Source organism: Melozone crissalis, unplaced genomic scaffold (genome assembly GCF_028551555.1).
Source record: "Melozone crissalis strain CALT ecotype California unplaced genomic scaffold, PUWL_Pcris_2 ptg000029l_1, whole genome shotgun sequence".
NCBI lineage: Eukaryota > Metazoa > Chordata > Aves > Passeriformes > Passerellidae > Melozone > Melozone crissalis.
This window is the reverse complement of record NW_026535807.1, coordinates 20,980,514-21,002,414: the sequence shown is the minus strand read 5'-3', so window position 1 is coordinate 21,002,414 and position 21,901 is coordinate 20,980,514. Positions and strand designations below refer to the sequence as shown.

The 21,901-nt window shown below is 42.1% G+C and overlaps 1 protein-coding gene across 1 annotated transcript; it reads right to left on the bottom strand.

The window, feature by feature from the left end:
• Nucleotides 1–348: 348 nt before the first annotated feature.
• Nucleotides 349–21,136, bottom strand: HDAC11 (histone deacetylase 11). Its single transcript, XM_054281074.1, has 10 exons — nt 21,072–21,136; nt 19,571–19,719; nt 17,463–17,563; nt 13,566–13,682; nt 11,502–11,544; nt 11,277–11,353; nt 9,992–10,054; nt 8,025–8,121; nt 5,126–5,304; nt 349–2,215 (listed from the first exon to the last, which is right to left on the bottom strand). Coding segments are annotated over exons 1-10 (1,071 nt in total). The 5' UTR covers nt 21,074–21,136; the 3' UTR covers nt 349–1,972.
• Nucleotides 21,137–21,901: the final 765 nt, after the last annotated feature.

Genomic DNA, 21,901 nt, shown 5'->3' with positions numbered 1-21,901 from the left:
TTATCAGAAGCTCAGTAACCAGTTAACACCTCTAATACTGAAATACTTGGATTAGGACTTACAAGGTAGGTAATGAAATAGAACTTGGGAGTTAGAAAGTGACTTTAACCCCTTATAATGACATCTTAAAAGTATTTGGACACAAAACTTGCAACCTCTCTTCAAGGAGTCACCACTGAACTCTCAGAGAAGCTGTTGACAAACCTTGTACTACTCACCCTTGAGACTCACTGTAGTTTCAGACACATTTTAAATATGAAAAATACATCTTCTTGTCTTTTCAATAAACTGCTACAGCCCAACTTTTTGACTGCTAAGATCCATGTGAAGTGACAAGAAGTCAGTCAGCATTGTTCAATATAATTTTAATCTCCACTGAGGGGAAATTATAGAAACATGTTAACACAGACAGCAAATGTTTGGGGACAGACCATATGGTGTTATGATGGGGGTTTAGTTCATAGAAATGTAATCTAGAATTTTATAAAAATTATATGAAAGAATAACAACACCTTTCAGTAATGTCAGACAGTATAGAAAAAATAAATCTCAACATTAGTCATACTCTGATGGTCCTTCTAGTAAGAATTTTAAAAGTGCTCTTTAATCCCAGTGTAGCAACTTAAGCTTAGTGCAATAGGTCAGATCTGGTTTAAAGCAGGTATTTATAGCAGCTGTGCAATTCCTACAATGGACAAACTCCATGACATAAACATGAACACTAAATGAGGTAAGTATTAGAATTAAACATTCCTTAAATAGCTTACACAACAACTCTACAAGGAAAACCCTCCTCCTCCCTCACAGGATGGCTCCAACCTAAACACAACATAAAACCTGTTGTACAAATCAGTGAAAGTTATAAAAGCTCTTGCAAAATATACAGTTTAGTAGTACATTTACAACCCACTGGTACAAACAGTACCTAATGCCAAACTTCCCAGGTAGTGCAACTGAATTTGCTTTGAATACATTACTTTGTTCCCAAATCCTCCTAAAAGCTCCATATAAAGTTAGCACATTATCTCAATGTAGGAATGTCACTGCATTCCTTAATGAACAAGAAAAATGAAGGATTTGCTTACCAACTATGACTGCAACTAGAAGTACCATTGATCTCTGAGCAAGTGAAAAGCACAGCACTAGTTGGGGAAAAATAATTTAAATCTACTCCTCACTGTTTTATACATGGCAAGCTGGCAATAGTAAGACAGCCTATATTTCTACATAGTTTTTTCGCAGGGTTGCTGAGAACTGTAAGATCAGCTTTCACTGGACTGTAGTTCCTCTGTCTGTGAGTTCCAGTGCATGGGAACTACTGCCTGTCACATGCAGAGCTCATCTGGAACACCAGACTGGAAATGGTGAGCCCTGATGGCTCATTTGCATAAGGAGCCAAAGGTGTTTCATATTCTATTTCACAAGGTGTTTATGAGCAAGATTTAAGTCACTATCAACAAAAGGAATAAAGTGAATTTACAAACATTCCTTCTAACTGTCTATGGCTTCAAAGCCATAAATAAACTGCCCTGGCTTTTACAGTATTGCACTTCCCTTTAGTGTTACACTGACAGCTGAAGTCTGCACAGAACTCATTTTCTAACAGTATTTCAATTTAAAAAGCAATAAATAAAATGCAGTATTTAAAAAACCCCACAAAACAATAGCTTTAGTCCATATTCCTCCCCCCTCAGACCATGCTGCACCATCTGAAACAGGTCTGGGACAGTCTTTGGATACCAACTGCATAGATCTTCTAACATAACAGACCCGCCCCCCTCCACCCCACACTCTTTAATCAGAGAAGCAAATTAAGCTTTCTACAGCAATATTAGACACAAAGACAGTACCCTTGAGTGCATATCTCAATTAGTTTAAAAGGATGTGTCGCCTTAGCTCAAGATAAATGCGGCAGTTAGACAGAGTTACTCTGTATTGCCTCTGGGTTATGTGACCAACATTCAGTGACCTGTCACTGCAGTGACAAGTTGCTGAAGTCCTTGGCAGAGTCTCTGACCATCTGATCCAGGCTGGGACTCCCCAGAGCACAGGCTGGCTGCTGCCTGCCCAGGAGCCCCAGGCTGTGCAGGTTGAGGATGGAGTCGGCGATGATGCGCGCCGTCCTCTTCTGGTACCCGCCGGATGTCACCATCAGCACGGGCACCCCGCGGCTCCTGGCAGCCCTGAACACCACCTCATCCCTCTTCACAATGCCCTGCAAGGCCACCACAGGGAGAAATAAGTGAGAGCAACATGATGCTTCAGTTCTAACCTGTGGTTTATGCATTTACAGTATTGGATGCTTGCGAAGTGTTTGGGCTTTACAGTTTACAGTAACAATTAAAAAATCAGTCCTGTTAGCTGGTTTGCATGTCTGATCATTTAAGAAAAACCCAACCACACCATCCCACAAAACCCCCAGCAAATCAAATATCCTTGGCTTGTTTTAGAGGACACAGCAGATAAAAGTTTTTAGTACAAATTCCTACAAGAATTCCCACTCAAAGGCCATAAAGCCTAAACTGATTGCAAATTTTACACCTACTTCCCAGGTGAGGAATTGAGACCAGGAAAGACTCTCTGAATTCACAATGCTTTAGTTTGTGCTCAACTTGCACAGCACCATCTGTCAAAAGTTTAGCAACTTGATCAAAATTTCACAATCTTACAGAAAAGCCCAAAGTTCAAATCAAGTTTTACATATTCACAATCACTGGCTGAATCTCAAGTCCCAGTTTCTGCAATAAGAGCCGGTGGTTAATGCTACAAGAATCTATGGCTGAAGGGGAAGTTGCAGAATGTAAGCAATGGTAAATCCATAAAAAGAAAAAAATTCTTTCTATTCTTACTAGGAGAAGGGTACGGAATTGAAAAATAGCAAAGATTGCTGACCAAGAGGTGGTGGACTGTCATTGAACGCAGGCAAGAGCAGAGTGTGAGTCTTCTGGGTTTGAAATAAGCCCATGAGAGTCAAAAGTACTTCAGGAATGAGTGAGAACAGAATTAAAAATCTACTTTTGTAAAAGCAGAGTTCCAGATACATGCAATTCATTAGAACTCATCAAAAAAAAAAAAGCAAAACACAAAACACTTGCAACACAACAGACAGCAGCTTACAATGGACAGCTCAAAACTTAAATAACTACAAAGCTGGTGAAGGGAAAAGGCATCACAATGCAATAAAATAAATGCAATAAAATAAAAATACACAAATCCAAGAAGCAGCAGTAGAAGTGTTTCAAAATGAACATGCACTGCCCAGGCTGGTTACAGGAAGAGTGGAAGAACGTCAGGAAATAACACCCTGCTATTAATTAGACCACAAAGAGATGGTAAAGGGAAAGAATAAAACACAAATATAGCAGAAAAAAAGTATCTTGTAAAACCATCCAAGAATATTGTTCACTGCACGGTCTGACACAGCCCTGGGAAAGAACCAGGAATAACAAATGAACAGTAAGACAAAGGAAACTGAAGAATTCTATTAGAAACAGATCCTTAAAGGAAGCAGCAGAATTACAGAAGGAGCTGCAGGGCCCTGGGGACCCAGCAGAGGATGCATCACTATTATCCCACACCAGAACTGGAAGCAACCCCTGCTCTCAGGAGCCTCACTGCTCCAGCAGCTCCAGGGAGAGTCTGCTGGAGCTGAGGGGAAAACTTGGGCTTACTCCCACATTTCTGTGGAAAACAACAGCCTGGCACTGCTCCCACTCCCAAACAAAGGGAAGAGGGACTCAGCTGATGCACCGCAGGCTTTTTTACAGCCTCATGAACCAGGAAACCATCACTCAGGAAACCATCACTCAGGAAACCATCACTCAGAGCACTCTGAGAGCCCCATTCTGGGCACAACTAACACTGCAGCAGGAGCTTAAAATACAAATGACATCTTCAGGAGCAGAAGTGGAGCCTGCACTAAGGACCTTTGAAAAGAGGGACTGTGCAGGCACGATGCCTTTCCAGCACTGGGATTTCAAGCCTGCACACCAGGGACAAGAACTCTGCCCTTAGAGCAGACACTAAAGGCTTGAGCTCCCTCCAGCTGTGCAGAGAATTCCTTTCACCCCTCCTCGTGGCCAGGGAAGCTGCTTCACCTTTCTTCCCCCATCCTCACATTCTGTATCTGCACAGAACCCAGAAAGCTACAGCAACTCCTTTTTCTTGGCAGTGAACACTGCTCCTAATCAAAGTGCAGAAATTTGGGGGTTTTTGTAGAGGCAAATCCAAAGTATCTCCCTATGACCAAGTTGTCACTTCCCTGGTTGCCAGTGGGCTCTGCTTCACCAAACCCCACCTCACACCTCGGGCCATCTCCTCTCCAAGGTCCCAACCAAGTCCAAGCCCCTCAGCTCTTCCTTTGTGCAAGAGAACTGAGCAGAATTAAAACTGAACAGACCAAGTGGTGGCTCAAAGAGGGGAATCTGAGAGCTCACAGATCAAACAAGCACTTCTCTGTATTGATCTGGTGGTCATTAAAGAGACCTAAATGTGAAACAGGAGAGAGACAGCACAGAGGAACTGTCAAGAGAAGGAATCACAAAAACCCATGAAGGAAATAAGAGGACTGTAAATTTTTGCTTATTTTAAGAAAAGCAGAAAGGTAAAGACTTCTATGAAACTTTACAGAATAAACCAAAATTTGAGTCTGGTAGCAAACTGGGGAAAGTAAATGGTATCTGAAGAAAAAGGTCAAGAAAAGGAAAGTAACTGTTCATTTGCTGAGAATGCACAGCCAGGCTGCACAAAATTGTTATAACCATGAGGGTAGCTTAAAACAGCTGGGATTGATACAAAAGAAATTAAGTGTAAGATACACACTGGGGGCAGGTGACAAAAGAAATACATTGCAAAATGGGTCATGTAAGGGGAAAAAAGAACCAAGGAAAGAACAAACCAAGCAGGGAAAAGAGAAGTCAGGTGAAGTGTGAAAATATATGTATCTCTCTGGTTACTGTTTGGGTGTTGGCAATCAGTGTATTTTAGAGAGAAGGTGAATGGTACTGGAACAGGCACCAGAAGAACAGAAATATTCAGAGTCAGGAGAGGGAAGAAGGAAGAGAAGGGTGAAGGGCAAGGGGGTTGTGTGTCTGTGACAGGAGGGTGGAAATGGTCTGTGACACACCTGGGGGGAAATGGCCAGGCCTCCCAGGGGATCCCCATCCAGAATGTCAGTGCCAGCATTGTAAACAATGATGTCAGGCTGGAATTCATTCAGGGCTCCCTCCACGTGGGTCTGCACCTTCTGCAGGTACTCGGTGTCCTCTGTGCCCCACTCCAGTTCCACCTTGCGTTTTATGGCACCTGAAGGACAGCAAAGCAAGCACCGCTCAATAAACAAAGCTTTGAAAGAAAATGCACCATTTAGGTAAGCAGGCGAAAAAATTTACATTTCTGGAAGCTCTCTCAATACACTGCATTTTCACAGAAACATGAATTAAATAAAACTATTCAACTGCTTGTTTTCTCAGCAAATGTAAAGCACAATGACCTTGAAAAAATTCCATTGAAGAGAGAAAATTAGATGCAGGACAAAAAAATATAATCTGAGATGCAAATGGAAAATGTTATTGAAACACAGCTGATCTGCAAGTCCAGTTACCAAGCAGCAGAGAAATCATAAAGAAAATTATTAACTTAAAAGTAACTTAAATAAAGCGTAAGGCAAAGAAAACACTGAACTGCTATTGCAGAGGAAACAGCTGGGGGAAAACCAAGATAAATATCACTGAGAAATTATGAAGATGTTTTATTTTTATCACAACACTCAAAATTTCACAGCAAGGGATCATGAATTTATGTGAACTGCTTTATGAATGTATAACAAGATTCAGCTTTGCCCCAAGCATTTTCAATTTAATGTTCTTACCCTGTAATCCTACCAGAAGAGCAAATGTCAATTCTTAATTCAAATCAAATTATTTCTAATGCTTCTAATAAAGCAATAGAAGTAGAAAATGAAGGCTGAGAAGGTAAAGGAAAGAAACCCAAGGTTATGCAGCTGAATGTTGGGTGCTTTTATGGAGGGATGTGTGACTGAATTAATCAAAGCCATGCCAGAGCTGTTCCAAGGCATGACTTCTTCCTCACACTAAATGATGTAGAGTCTCACATCTTAAATATGGATTCAGCCCCCACCAAGTGTGCAAGAATGCCCTCAATGACAACTCCTCTTGTGATTGCTGCCTTTTGTTCTGCTTTTCATCTTTGTTCAGCATCAGTGAAGCTTTTCTTTTTCATCCTGTTATTTTATATTGCATCAATATTAATTTCAAAGATTTTTGCTTCTTTATGGTTTCTCAAAATTTCAGCCTTTCCTGCTTTCTCTTCAGTGAACCAGTGCTATTCCTTATCCCTCTTTCTCCTCCTAAGCCTGTGTAATTCCATGCTGCTTTGCCAGGGACTTAATATGCTTATGGCTTAACACTGGCAAGGTGAGCTTCTCCCTGTTCTCCCCTCCCTACTGAAGCCCATGGGGCAAAAAATGTGTTGAAGAGCTTCCTGCAATAAAACCTGGAAGAAACAGGCAGGAAGTCCAAGGAGACAGTGATCAACTGGAGTTCACCCTAAGGATCCAAAATCTCGTGTTCAAGCCTCTGCCCCTCTGCAAGGAGATTCCCCCTGTGACCCCATCTCTGCCTGGTCACCTACTGGAAAGGGTTTAAGGGACTTAGCCACAAAAATCCTATTTAGACATTCTTATGCAAAGTGCAAGGAGCTACATATTCACTGGCTCTGGCCCAGCCCTGTGCAGCTCATCCTTCATCTGCAGAAAAGGAATGCTGGAATTCAGTGTGGCACTGCAGCTCAGTGCTTCAGACTTGCTAACAAGGACTGACTCTGTTTTGGTCTTAATCCATCTGTTCAAATGCTGCCATGTGATACATTAATGAAAGGATGCTTCTCTTGGGGGAAAACCCCCCATATTTGCTTGCCATTTGTCTGCCTCCAGACATGGTGTGCTTTAAATGGTCATTTTTTAGCTTAAAACCTTGAAGTACTACAATTCTTAGTATCTTTATTAGTCAAAAGACAGCAGTGAAATGCACTGCACCTAACTCTTGTCAAGAATCCAAATGAAGTAGGTTTTTCAGAACAACAGCATCACTGAAGGAATCCAACAGCAGAACAACTCCCCCAGCAACCCCTGATTCAGTGAACAAATTGAGCTTGTAGTAAATGACAGTGCAGCAGAATCAAAGACCAAATAAACGTGGAGCTTTTGCATTCCAATTTAACCATTATCAAAGCCCCACTAATTAATTGTGGCAGGCCACAAGACACAACAGACAACAGACACAACACAGCAGGGAAAAACAAACCACAACCAACCCAAATCAAGGACCAGCTCTTAATGTGGGGGTGAGAGGGAAAGGGGGAGTCCCCATCCCTGCAGGGATTTAACAGCCTGGATGTGGCATTTAGGGACACTGGTCACTGGTGGCAGTACTGGAGGAATGGTTGGACTCATCCTCAGAGGGACTTTCCAACTTTAAATTCTATGGTTTTGTTCCAGGACTTGCTTTGCTTCCCACCTTGTGCCACATTCAGATGCAGATTGTTTCCTTCATGCTTATCTAACAAATTCTACTGGCCAGCCAACACCTAAATATGTTATAACTTCACTCTCAAAAGAACATGAAACCTTTTTACTCACTATCAGCTAATCCTCTCATAAATGTAATATAAGGGAAAGATGAAGTTCTAACAACTCTCTTCAAATCAAAGGATTATTCAGCTTCCTGCTCCAAGCTCTGGAATGGATTGCCAATAACATCCACTGACACCTCTCCACACCCTGCACTCCAAAATGTCATTCCTGAAGTGAGGGAAAACACTGCAGCATGAACACTGTTATGACACATCACAGTGAGCAGTGAAAACGATGTGAAATTAAAAATAATAATAAAAAAAAAGAAATCTAGGTAACAGTGTTGCAAGGAAGCTTTGCAGTAAATAAAGAAGTCAGATAACAACACAGTAGGTCTGGAATATTTGGGAAGATGAATCTCAGTTATACTCACGTTTAGCAAAACCATCCCCTGGGTAAATATATCTATTGTATGCATCCATAATATAAACCCGAGGATCATCCATAAAGTCTCTCTCATGGCCATTTCCCTGCAGGAAATTTACAGTTAGCTATTCTAGCATGACAACACAGAATTAAATATACAGTGGATTCTAGAGTAATTAACACCACAGAGGTTCTAATATTCATAACTCCTGTGTAATTCTCTTATTTATAGTTCTGGAGATTACTTTGAGGTGTGCAGTTTGGGGGGGCTTGATGGGATCAGTCTGAAGACTGCGGGTATTACCACAAATAAAATCCTTGTCTCTCTGAAGGTAATTTGCTTGGATCTCATTACACATGTGAGAAAAATAAGCAAAAATCAGAAGCTAATTGTCCTCAAGAGCATAACAAAAGCAACTGTGACCACCAAACAGATCTATCATCTTCCAAATGTGCAAGAAAAAGTCACTTTCAACTGCTGCAGGAATACTGAGTATTCTTATGTAAGAATTAATGAATAAATAAAGCAGACTACAGCTCTCCTGATAACTCAAGCCTGGGTGAGGTAAGTATTCCCTGGAAAAATTACAAACAATAACAACCCAGCAGTTTACCACAAGAAATTCCCTACAAAAAATTGTACTGGGTGTGAAGAGGGATGCTCGAGAGAAAACTCAGGTTTGGAACAGTCCCCCCTCCCCATTTCTGAATTTAAATACTAATCTTTTGTCCCTCACTGATTTTCACTAATATATAAATCATTTTACTACAGCAATCACTAAGATAATTTTATTTAAATCAGTGTATCATAAAGGACCACAGCCCCTCTCCCTGGAATTTCACTTAAAGTACAGAAACAGACATTTCCATAGATACAGCTGCTGTAATTCAGTTTTTATGCTGACAAATGGCAACTCTATTTATTTCTTCAGCATATTTAGTCCACAAATAAACAGCTCATGCACACAAGCCTAGGAATATGAAAGCCTCTGGGGGAACCATTTCCTTATGAGAGGTGAAACTCAGCATTGCACTAAGAATTGGAACAGTCACAAGATGAGAGTATCTGCATCCTTAAACAGGATCTGCTGAGCTACTTCAGATACCTCTCATTCCCCCAAGAAAGGAAACAACAGGTGCTTTAATGTGCACACTGAGACTACCAGCACATCTGAAAACCAAAATACATCCCAAGTGTTTTTCAAAACCAAACCATCCCCACGTAGCACAAAACAAATCCACGGCCTGACAGAGAGGCTGAAGAGAACCATGAACACCAAACACCTTTCTGCTGCACCATCTGTGTCCTGCTATCATGGTGATTTTAGGACACATAAGAGAAATGACACAAGATTAAAAACTTGCAGCCATTAGGCTTCCTCAGTGCCCCAGAACGGTGTAAAAATGGTTTCTTTAGACATAATAAATCACCTGAAATGCCTCAGGTTGGACATCACTTTGGTGCATTAACTGCCTTTCTAAAAATACCATCTCTGGCCTCTCAGGATTTATTTTGCAAATCCCACCAAAGCTGAGATTTGATCTCAGTACCACAGTAACTCACTCCAGCAGGTGAAGAGGGATGGATCCTTTACCTCATTAGCTTGAAGCTAGGCTTAAAATTAAACCACTGAAGGTCAAATCCCTCCCCTGCAGAGGCTGCTGCAGTGACCAGGCGTTGGGAACCAGCTGGGATTGTGTCTGGAGAGATCCTTGCTTCTCACGCGAGTGCAACGCAGCAAGGTTTTTCATGCAGCCACATGATGGAGCTGCAACTCAGGTTAATTTTATTAAACTGGCTGAAGAGCCTTTTGGGCCATAAAATAACTGAAGAATCAACTCTTCACAGTTTTTCATCGTCTGTGGTTAACTTTGTATTCCGTGATTTTATGTTCGTATTCAAAAAAGGTATTTATCACACACTTTTATTTTAAGCAAAACATCCACAGCACTGAGTACAGGTAAACTACTCACCTGATGAGCATCCAGATCAATAATTGTGGCTCTAGACACTCCTTGTACTCTCTCAAATAAGAACTGGATATATAAGCAAGGAAAAACATGGGAAAATTTATGAATTTAGGTGACAGATTGAACTGGAAGCTCTAAGATTGCACAGTGCATGACAGTTGGAATTTGAATGGAGGGTACATCTATTTGTTACAGTCACCAAACAAACTGAGACACGATTCTCATACTTAATGTAAACATCTCATTATTTGACATAAAAAGGTAATTTTTGTTAAAATAAAAGCCCTATACATTTCCACCAGATAAAAGGAAGAGGCCAGGCCCACTGAGGGATCACAGAGCTGATGGTGACAGCATCCAACTGCAACACCCTAAAATTCAGTGTTTAGGAAAAGCTGCTGTAAGGACTGCGTGCCTTGGAGCCACTTTTAGTGACAGAATTAATTTCTTATTCTGTCTGGGAAGAAAAAAAAGGCTTTTACTTCTTTGAGTCTTAACTTTGCTGCTAAGTTACCATCTTTAATATAGACATGGTAAAACCCAAAGATTTTGTACAAACTGTCACCCACTGATTTCTCAATCTGTATTTTAATGGTAGGTGAAAAAAGAACACTGTGGATTACTTTTCTGCAAATTGCCATGTACAGAAATTAGGATGTTATGTCACATGGTGTGCTACAATCATTAGAGCTCTTTAGTGTTTGATTATTACTGATACTTTATAAATATTCTAGTATACAAATATACCATAGCTCATTTGATAAAAATAAGCCCTAATTGCAGAAGGCTCTTACTTCAGCCATTCAACAGCTAAATACCAAATGCATTCATTCCCATTTGGTGACTATTTTGGAGTCATTCACATTTTTATTCATGAATCTGAACCAGTCTGAGCCCTGTACGGTGCAGTTTGATGCAGAAAGGGGATTTTTGTCTCTCTATTTGTCTTGACTGTCACCGCTGAAATCAATGTGGAATGCTCAGGTTCACCTGCAAGGCCAGGAGAATTATCACTGAGGATATTAGAAATCCATCTGGTTTGATTTGGAGTGGTTTTTGCAATGACAACATTATCAATGCAATTACAGTCATGCCTATTTACATTGATAATTCTGACCCCTGCAACTCTTCCCTTCCACTTTACAACTCTCCATGTCCCCATTCCTGCCCATCTGGAAATAGCTTCATTTTCCCCCATTAAGATGTAAATTAGTTCTTAGGAATTCACATGGATTTCTCCTCCATTTGCAGAAACAGCACAAGGCAGGGGTTTAAGAGCAGTTCTTACCTTGATGGCCAGTGTGATGTCAGCAAATGCACAAAATCCTCCCCCTTTGTCACTGGAGCAGTGATGGAAACCACCCCCTGAACAGAAAAGTCGAAGGGATGAAAAGCTACAAACTAAACAAAAGCCAGATACTAAAAACATTGATGGGCTTTGCAAAGAGATGTAAATGAGAACATTCAGATGCTCTTAATACACTCTTTAGGGTATCACCAAATTTGTACTCACCCACGTTGATGGCCCAGCCTCTATCCACAGCAAGCTTTCCTGCCTTAAAAAAAAAAAAAAAATACAGTTGGAATTCCATAAACAAATGAGGCAACAGCTAATTTCTGCTTCCACCCCAAACCACTCCTGGCATTCCAACAGGCCCGTGGAATTTTCAGATCTTTTGCCACTGAACCAGATCCCCCAGTACAACCCTTAACAAAAATTCCCTCAGCATAAGGAGCTGAAAGAGTATTTGCTATTCATCTGTATTTCCTTCTCTGGCAGCTGGAAAAGGGAAAGAGCAGTGCTGGGAAAAGTAAAATATGACAAAGAAGCTCCTCATGTCCTTCCTGTTCGTGCACTGATAGAGGAATGTAAGCTCAAAATCCTGGAACACAGACATAAAAAACCAGAGTTCCAGCTGGGGATGGGACCAGACAAGTGCTCCAGTGTGAAGTGTCCTGGTACTTCTACTTTTTATAGGATAGAACATGCAGGGTATAGATTCTTATTGCTCTTTTGCCCTCCAGCACAAGAAAACTGTGCCTGTATCTCTCCTCTGAACTCAAGTGACATTTCAGGGAGGGGAAAGCATTGACAGGTAAGAGATACACAAGGCTTAAATGATGTAATTTTAACTGAAAATCCTGATTATTTTGGCCAGAAAAAGTCATACAAGCATTTAAGTGCAGCATTGCTTAACTGGTCTGTTAAAAGTAATATTACTTTAGGATATTCCTAGTTACAAGCGAAAGAAAAAACAGGGAGAGAAAACATTTAAAAATTATTTTTTGTCTGCAGTCATGAAAAGAAAAAATTACACATCATATCCAAAATGAAGTTTGGACAGTTATGAAATCTTTATAACCAATATTTATATTTGAGTGGTTTTAATTCAGTACTAGGACAACTATTGGCATGGTAAACATGATCCTGCTATGATCATGCCAACTTACACAAATTAGATCTTGGGGAAAGATTGCAGTTTCTGAACTATAAAACCCATTAAGTCCCAGGGAGAACACATTATTTGCAATTTATCACACTTCCTAGGGATTCCTCACCAAAACCCAATCTTCTCATATTGCTAAAATATCATTAAAAAGTAGAGAAACTCAACAGGAATTTTTGTAATAAACAGGCCCATCAGGAATAGCAGAAAATTGCACTTCTGACTTGTACTGTACAAATTTTATTGTCAGATGAATAAAAATTGCTTTTAAAGTACATTCCTATTTCCCCATAATGGAAAAAAAAAAATAAAAAAGGTTAAAATAACAGCACATGGCCTCAAGATGAATCCCAAAGTGCCCAGGAGTGGCATCTGTGTCTCAGAAGCCATGAGAAAAACCAGACCATTGGGGTAGGTGCCTCCTCTACCTGAGCACATTTCTAACTGGTGAACACACACCTGGGAGTTAAAGATAGCACAAGCACAGTGAAAAACATAAGCAAAGCAGAGAAAAGGACTGCCTAGCTGGAACCAAGCTGAAAGAGGCTTCACACACACTGAGCTCCTGTCAAGAATATCCAAGGCAAAGCACCAGGAAGCTCTAAACTCTTCCCAAGTTCCTCTCTCAGACCACTGCCTTCATTCCTGTGACAATCTTGCAGTGACAGCATGGCTGTAATGAGAGGAAATTCTGCAGGTCCCTGCTCAGCAGGACTTGCTCTGAGTGACAACCAAATATTTTTAAGCACCTTGAACTACGTGAAATTCTTTCTCCTTCCTCCTCTCCATCTCTGCTTTTGCCAGTTCGTGCCTTCTTGGAGGAGGCAGCACTTTTGTCACCTGGCCTATCACCATAATCCAGTACATCTAAAGACTTATCCAGAGCCCAGCAGGTTCTTTCAGAATTCAAATCCTTAAACAGTCCTTTAAAAAAGTTGGTTTAACTTTTGTATTTCCCAGCCTAACTCACCTTAGACATGTGGGAGCTGCAATAAACCCTGTTCCTGTATCTGGCACGGCAGCACTGTCCAAGGCTGACAATCTCAGTTACAGAACCACCACAACTCCCAGATTTACAGTGCTTGATGAACAAATTTAAACATGATAAAAGTGCATCAAGAGCACCTTACCATTATTGTTCCTCCTGTCTGGGTTCGTAGAGGTTTCAGAACTTTTCTCTGAACAATGAAATTGGGAAGAAAGGCAACTGGTGGAATTTCTGTGATTGTAGCCACAACAAATGACCACTGCAAAGGGGAAAAAGAGAGCTCCAATTAATTGGAATTATTGTGGTTGGATGATGACACTTAGCTCTCTCATTAGTTGTTATTTATTGAAAAGGTGCTCACAGGTCCTTAGGAAGAATTTTGTTATTTTTAGATGGAAGTGACCACACAAGTTCTTATTATTGACCTCTAAACAGGTTCATCCTCAAGTTTTTAACTATGAGAATCATCACTTTCCAGATGTTAGGATCAAAATGTATCAAATCAGCAAGTTTTCAGGAAGGCAGTATTTCAGAAAATATAAATCCTTCAAATTGGGAGGAAGAATTGTAAAATGCCCTTCGGCTACACTTGATACATTGTTCAAACCTAAAATATCTATTCCTGTGTGGAATCAAAAGGATATACCAAGGAGAAAGCAAACACAAACAAACAGACAACTGAACTAAGAAGTTCAAACACTTAAATGAACACACAGTACAAACTTTAGCATAGAGAACTGATTAAAATTTATTTAGCATATGAAACACTTCTGGAAAATGTTTTAAGGAAACAATTTGTTCAAAAGTCTTCAAGGTTAGAACACAAAATATTTGCAATATGCAAATGCTTTTTTTTTTTGCAAACACATTGATTACTTCAAAGAACTTCCACTAACACTGCTACTAGTGATAACACTGCTAAATATATTTCAAAGCCTAAGTCACAAGCAAGAATATACCTGTCCAACCAGTACTGACACACTGAGGGACTGAGGATTAGGACTTGCCACCATGTACAGAGAGTCTGAACAGATCCTATTTTCTGCAGCATTAGGAACTGTAAGGAGACTGAGGGCATTGGCTGCCCCATTCCTGAGCTCTTCACAGCTGGCAGCATGCACAGGTGGGCAATTTGAACCAAAGGCAATCACATCCCCATCTCAGGGTCCTCTGATGCTCAAAATAACCTTCCAGTTAGCAATATTTCAATTACCAGGTACTACTGGGTGCATGAAGGGGTGGCATTGTTCATGCAGTGCCTAAGTCCTAACTATATTTCACCAACAGTTAATTTCAAAATCTCTCTACTTTTATATTTGCAAGACATTTTTCTGTTACCATCTTATCAGCTGTCCATCACAAGGTGCTTTAATTATTTTTTAGTACAGTCAATCTTGATAAAGCCCCTTTGCAAGACATTTTAGCTTTTGAACAAACACATTATTAAAAACTATATTCAATCCTGTTGTTCTAAAATGGAAATTAAAAGGTCACATTTGGATAAAAAATAAATTTTACCTCAAATGCGAACGATAATCACACAGAAAGTTTTACCAAAGTTTAAAGTAAGATTAATGTCAACAGAGAGAACGGCGAGCAACCATGACTCAAACCAGCAATTATGAGCTGCAGTTTTTAGGTGGAGGTGAGCAGTCCAGGTGTGGTGGGAGTTTTGGCTCCCAGGCTCGTGGTCACAGCTGGGGCCATTCCTGTTGCCACTCGCTGCCCACACCTGGGCCTGAACTGGGACCAGTGATTCCCAGCAGAGGGGAGGAGTCACCAACTGGGAGCAAAGTCTGGGGGTTCAAGAAGGCAGCTACACGTGAAGGAAAATGCTTCTCCACTTAGGAACTGAAAATCCGTGGAATGTTTTATGCTTTATTCTTCAGTGTGCTGGTTTTGTTTTCCACCATTCACCACAACAAATTCCCAGACCAGCTTTATCCTCAGCATTTGCATTTCAGTGTTGGCTCATGTTTGTTACCATAGAACTTCTCATGAAAAAAAATGAGAAAAGCACAGTCAGAAACTGGCTCTAACCTACTTGCCTACCTCCTTCCCAAAGGTCAGAATGCTGACACACAAGAAATTCACAATTTTACATAACACTAGAAGAAGACAGCAAGTGGAAAAGTACTGCAAGCAAGCGACCCACAGTCCAGTCACTACCTTGGAGATCTAAATTCTTCAGAGGAATAACTGAGGGGGAATTGCCTCAATTCAAAAGGCCAGACTTTGTTGTGAGGACTCAGCAGGGAAACAGGGAGACCCTTCCTGCTAACACAGACCTCATTTCCAGCAGCACAAGGACCTTGTGCACACCTTTTTGTTTCTCTTCTGCCAATGCTCAGCTGGCCTTTCAGCTGCTGCTAAGACACCAATCATCACCTACTCTTGCAAGTGTAGGCAATTTCCTACCAAATTCATGTTCAGATTTTAAATGCAGGAGACCTGGGCATTCTGAAAAATGCAAGCAACTTTGTACTCTTTCCAGCTGATCTAATATAAAACTATGCCATTTATACCTATTTGTCTGGATTTAAAAGAAAAATAGCACAGTAGACTTTGGATAAGGCAATAAAGAGCTTTCACAGGGCTTTTTCACGTCTAGGACATTATTTTGCTTTTGCAACTAAGCACTTTTATCTTTGCTGCTTGGCAGGAATCTGCTGGTGCAACCACTACAACACCTTCCAGTTCCTACACTTGCAGGAAATATTCTCTCAAGAATAGGGGGAGAGGAGACACCCAGTTAATCCCATCTGAATACACACAACAGTGCTGGTCTTGGCCACAAGACACAAGTTATACAAGTGAAAGCATCCCATAGGTACTAAAAATATTATTTTGGCATTCCAATCTGAGCTACGCACATTAAACCCTGCTTCAAAGAAGTGATTCAGGAAAAAGAGGTGGGTGGTTCTATGGAATTAAAAGTTCAATATCCAGAATAACTGCAATAATATCAAATCTAATGAGGCATGAAATTGCATGTAACTTCATAGCAAGAATGAAGAAACATAAGAGAATTTGGGAAAGCAGTTAAGAGTGAAAAAGTTCACACAAATAACAGATCGTTTATACAGAAAAATAAAACATTCCAGAAATAGCAATCCGAGGACTCTTCCACTGTGGAAGGGCATGGGTGACTCAAAATAACTTCTTTTGAATTATGAAATGGAAGAGTTCTTTTTTCTTACAAATCCACTTTCTGCCCTCCAAGCAGAGTTGCCAAGAAAAAGTAATGTCACCTGCACTCATCTATTACCCAATTCCACCCACAGATGACTGGGTAGATTCAGAACCAGAAATCTCACACGTTTATGCTTTAGAGTCACACTGAAGCTAAACAAACTCATGTTTCCTTTAGAAATATACAAGGAATGTTCTTCATCCCCCCCTGCAGTCCTGCGAGCTGGCTCTGGAAACCTTCACAACAGATAATGTGCTTGGTTATGCCCTTACATTGATCTTTCAACTCTCTCCATATTCCACTGATAGAGGCAGTGTCTGACTATGAAATGAGTACTTGCCCCCAACAGACTGACCACAGAACCCCCACACACATGCTCTGTCAAGATTACATAACCCCAAACCCCATAAAGCAATCCCTGCATTAGAAAACATCCAACAAAGTACTCCCATGTTAGTGGTTTCTATTGTATTTTCAATTGCAGAACTGTATTTTATCAGAATACAGCAAAACTTACACTGCTCAACACTAAAACGCTGGCACTAACAAGAATATTACTGACATCTCAGACATTCTAATTTTGCCTATGTTTAATTTCCCTGAAATATCCTTCCAGGTCACCTATTTCATATGGTAGACCCTCTTTCCCCTCTGTTATCCCTCTGTAGTGTGAAGTGCCCAATATTTCTGTGGTTTTCTTTCAGTAATCTCAGTAACAATCTGTGTGATCCACAGATACCATTCTATACCTGTAAGGCTGATTTAAAACAACTGTACAAGACATCCACTGCCTTTGACACTCACTCTGGACAGTTTGCTGGAAAAACAAGTGAGCAGGTACAGCACCTTTAATTTATTAAGGTAGCGCCTGGTGTGAACAACCAAGAGATCTTCATCAGTCGCCTCCCGTGCCTGCACAATCAAGTCATCTGCAATTAGTTTTTCTTCTGCAACAGGAGAGAAATAAAAATTGGCATTGTACAGCACTGCTTAGCTCCCCATGGCCCCCTCCAAACACTCTGCTCTGACCTTGGTGTGTAACTCCCTCTGTCATGTTCATTGCTGGAATGACTTTCGGTTGCTCAGAGTTTGCAAGTGTTCCAAATACACCCCCTCTGTCACAGGCAAGCTGTTCAGGTAGCGTGTGTTTGGGAAATATTGTGTACAGGAAGCTTTCAGAGTGTGCTAAGATCATGGGGAGTTGAACTGAAAGGACACACAGGTACTGACAGAGGATGAACACACACTGAAATCACACAACTCCTCACAGTTTAGGGCTCGGTGTACTGGGGAAGTCTTGGTGCTTGTACCATCAAAGAGCCACCATTATTTTAACATGCTTTAAGAAATCCCACAGTTTATACTAAGATTTAATCCCCTAAATCACAGAAGAATAAAGTAATAAATCAAAATTCAAAACAAAGTAATGACTTAGATGTTCATGAAAGCAAACAAGCTTAATTAGGATATTTATATTACCCCTACCTCAATATAATTCCAAGAAAAAACAAAGAGCAGATATTCTTTCCCTTAGAGACCAAAAGATTATTTTAAAACTTTGTTTTATAAGAGCAACTTACTCCAAGAATTCAGAATGAGTGCATATGATCACTACAAACAACAATTATAAGGAATCCTGCCGATCTTCTCAGGCAAATTTTGATATTTAATTGCTGCACAGCTGTGGCCTCCTAAGCCTGTATCTCTTCTTTAATTTTATACTTGGAGGAGAAAAAAAGAACTCCGAAAACCGAGAGGTTTTGCTCTGAAGTGTTCTACAAGAACAGCACCTGCGACAACATTTGTTTTGGCAAGCTTCTGTTTCTCCTGACTGAGGCTTGAGGGACAATTCATTCATGCACTGGGGTAAACAGAGCCAAACTCTGGAAAGATGCTCACTGCTGATCTGCTCAGTGGTAAGGCACAGGGGAGGTCAGCTGTTGCCAGGAATTGCTACACAGCTACAGCAAACCAAGGGCTCTGGGGCATCCTGGGCCTTCTTCCTCCTTTCAAAGGACAGTAAAACAATTGGGAAAACTAATTTTCTGTGAAAGCCGGAGACATTTGAGAATAGGCATGTCACAGAAAAAGAGCTGGAAGAAAAGGCTTTACACAGAAGAAACAGAAAGGCAAAAATTCTGATTAACTAAGAAAACTGTTGTGGAACTCAACACTAAATTATTTAAGGTTGATAGAGGAAAAAGCCAAAACTCATCTACTGAGTTTATTAGAGTGTTCAAATTGTTTGACTTCAGTTAAAAGGATACAAGTCAACCTGCAGTGGGAAGGGCAATACTGAACTGCCAAGGATCATCAGCTGAAGGAGTCATTAGGACCACATAAAGAGAAGAGGCCTGGCTTTAGGACAACCAACAGCCTTTGAGCTGGCAAGAGAAAAAGCCTTTTTTTTTGGTTGTTGTTTTTGGTTTTTACTCCTGACGAGGAAGTTCGTACTTTAATTGAATAAATGTCAAGATTTCACAGGCCCTGATCCTGCCCCTGGTTCTTACATTTGCATCTCCTTAAAGCATTTCTACCTGTATCCCACAAATGGTTTAAACAGCAATAATTAGAAGCATCATAAGAAGCTCTGCCTGTACTGGAGGGGCCTCAAAGCTCTTTCCAAACATCATCAGAGCAGTAGGATGAGGCTGCTAAAGAATGGACTGAAGTGCTACAGCGGCACTTCTCCCTCAGCCTGAGGAGCCCTGTGTGCAGTCCAGGCTGAGTAACAAAGTTACACCTGCAGCAAACCATCATTAACACCTGGTGTTTCACCAGCCACAGGAATGCCCCAGCTCCTGCTACACCAGGTGTAAAGGCAGGGAAGCACAAGGCCTTGGACACTGCAACTCAGGTCTGGTAAGCCCAACACAAGCCTGTACTAATCACGTAATTTTCGTTAGGTTTTGTGCAAATGTTGGTTTAACAGGCACCTTCTGTTATGTTTTTACCTTTCAAGAAATTGATGATTTTCCCCCATTTCCCTGCATCAAAGGGGTGCAGCTTCTCCAGTCCCATGAAGGTGATGTTGTAGTCTGGGGAATACACAATGGGCCAGCATCCCAGAGGAGGGTCCTCGTACAGCTCCGTCCTGTGAGGCCTTGGCAAGCAAACACACACCAGTCACTACTTCAAAACACACTGACCACTTTTGCACTGAAGGCCCAAATTACAAATTAGTCCTAATACCAACTTTACAATTCTTAAACATGGTATTTTTTACAGAAAAATTGAAACATTTGGTTCTCTCCCCTTGCCTTTCCAGATGTGTCAATCAGCACCTCTACCTTCAAAGGTGCACCCAGTTTGCAGTCAACATAACCTTCATTACCTGCATGATTAGATTCCTATTTTAAATTCTGTATCAAAACACACATCACGACCACCATGCTTCTAACAACAGAAGCTTGAAAAGGTTTCTACACTCCTTTCCTAGAAAGCAACAAACTATTTTGTGACCGTCTGAGCTAACTAGTAAGCCTTAGGTTTTTATTTGCAGAGCACAGAACCAGGGACATGCTTGTAACTCTGGATGTCACACCTGTAACCTTTAACGAATACTTTCCTTAACCTCCCCCTCCAAATCATTGTATGTTCCCAACATCAGGGAGCACAGCAGAGCCAGCTCACAGCCCTCCTTCACAAGGCATTCACAAACCCAGCAATGTTTATTAAATGCTCTATGTTTACAAAGACACACACCAATTGTTTGTGGACGTCTGTGTGCACACGTGGGTCAGCAGGTCAAGCCAAGGCTGAGATGGGATTCTGTGCTCACACTTAGCCTATTCCACCACCTGCTGGTTGCCTTCTGTGCCCCAAACTCCACCTCTCTGAATCATGCCGAGACCTCTCCTGCTCCCCGAAATGTAAAGTCTGGAAAAGGCCATGCAACATACTGTGCAAGACACAAGGGTCTTTTGTCAGGTGAACAATACAAACAGAAACATCCTTATTTCCAGCCTGAACATGCTCAAGAATACCCTTTCAAAACCCTGTGAGAAGCAAACCAAAGGAAACACGAGGACAATGGAGGTTTCTCCCCAGAACCCGCAGCCCGGTGCCTACACACGGCCCACGCCGGGCTGCCCGGCCCTTCCCTCGGCCTCCCTGCGGTACGAGGCGGGCTGGGACAGCCCCGGCTCCGACAGCGGGGCCTGGAGCCTCGGCCCTGTGGGTGCTGTGAACAGGGGCATTTCTCCGGAGCCCGGCGTACTCCAGGAGGGACACCCCATTCCCGGCAGGACTCCCCGTTCCCAGCAGTGCTCCTCCCGCCGGGGCGGGGCTGGGCCGGGCCGTGTCAGGCCGAGCCCGCGGGGGCTCCGGGCGCTGTCGCTGTCCCAGCCGGGCCCTGCGGCTCCGCGGCCCCCAGGCCGGGCAGTGCCGGCCGGGCCCTCCCGCCGCTGTCCCCGCTCCCCTTGCCCCGCTGCCGTCCCCCGTGCCCGTACTCACATCCCCGCCTCCGCCGGGCCGCGCTGGGAAGGGCCGGCCCCGGCTCCGCCCGGTGCGGGGCGGCCGCACGGCAGCACGGGCGGGGCCGGTAGCGCGACCCCGGGCCCGGCCGTGGCGAAGCGTGCTAACCCCTGCTCGTACAAGGGATGGACGGGACGGGCTGTGCAATACAGCCCCAGATGGCCCTTGACAAGGGAACTGCGAGGTCGCAGGACAAGCCGCTGCTCTGATGTTGGGGGGGGGGGGGGGGGGGGGGGTGTTTATAAACGCAGCGTCAAGGGCCTCAAGGCGAATCCACACTAACGGTATCTTTGGATGGGAAAATAAGATCTTCGCTGTACAATAAAATTAACAGCTCGTACCAGTAAGTCCTCCTAGGTCTACAGGAAAATGAGGAAAGCAAAGGTGAAATAGTAATCCTGCCTAACAGCAGCGGAACTGTTGGTGCTTTTCACTGGTCAGGATTCACCCCAGGGACAACATCACGGAATTCAGGCACATAAGAAAAGAGTTTCAAGTCAAAACCCCATTTCTAAGCATAGTTAATTAATCCTGCTTGAATATTTACAACAAGCATTTCTCACACAGCTGTACAGCTAAATCAATAATATAATGAAAAATGGTCCATCAACACGAGCAGTATCTATGAATCCCAGCATAAATGCCCAGAAGCACTCTTTCTGCTGGAGGAGTAATGTCTCTTTATGAGAGTCCCTGATAAATGTCTTTTTTCTTAAAATATGCTGGCTTTGGCTTGGCATTCAGTTTTGATGGATGCCTGGGCTTCACCTTGGTATTTATTTAGCAGCAGGAGACTGTTACACCATGAA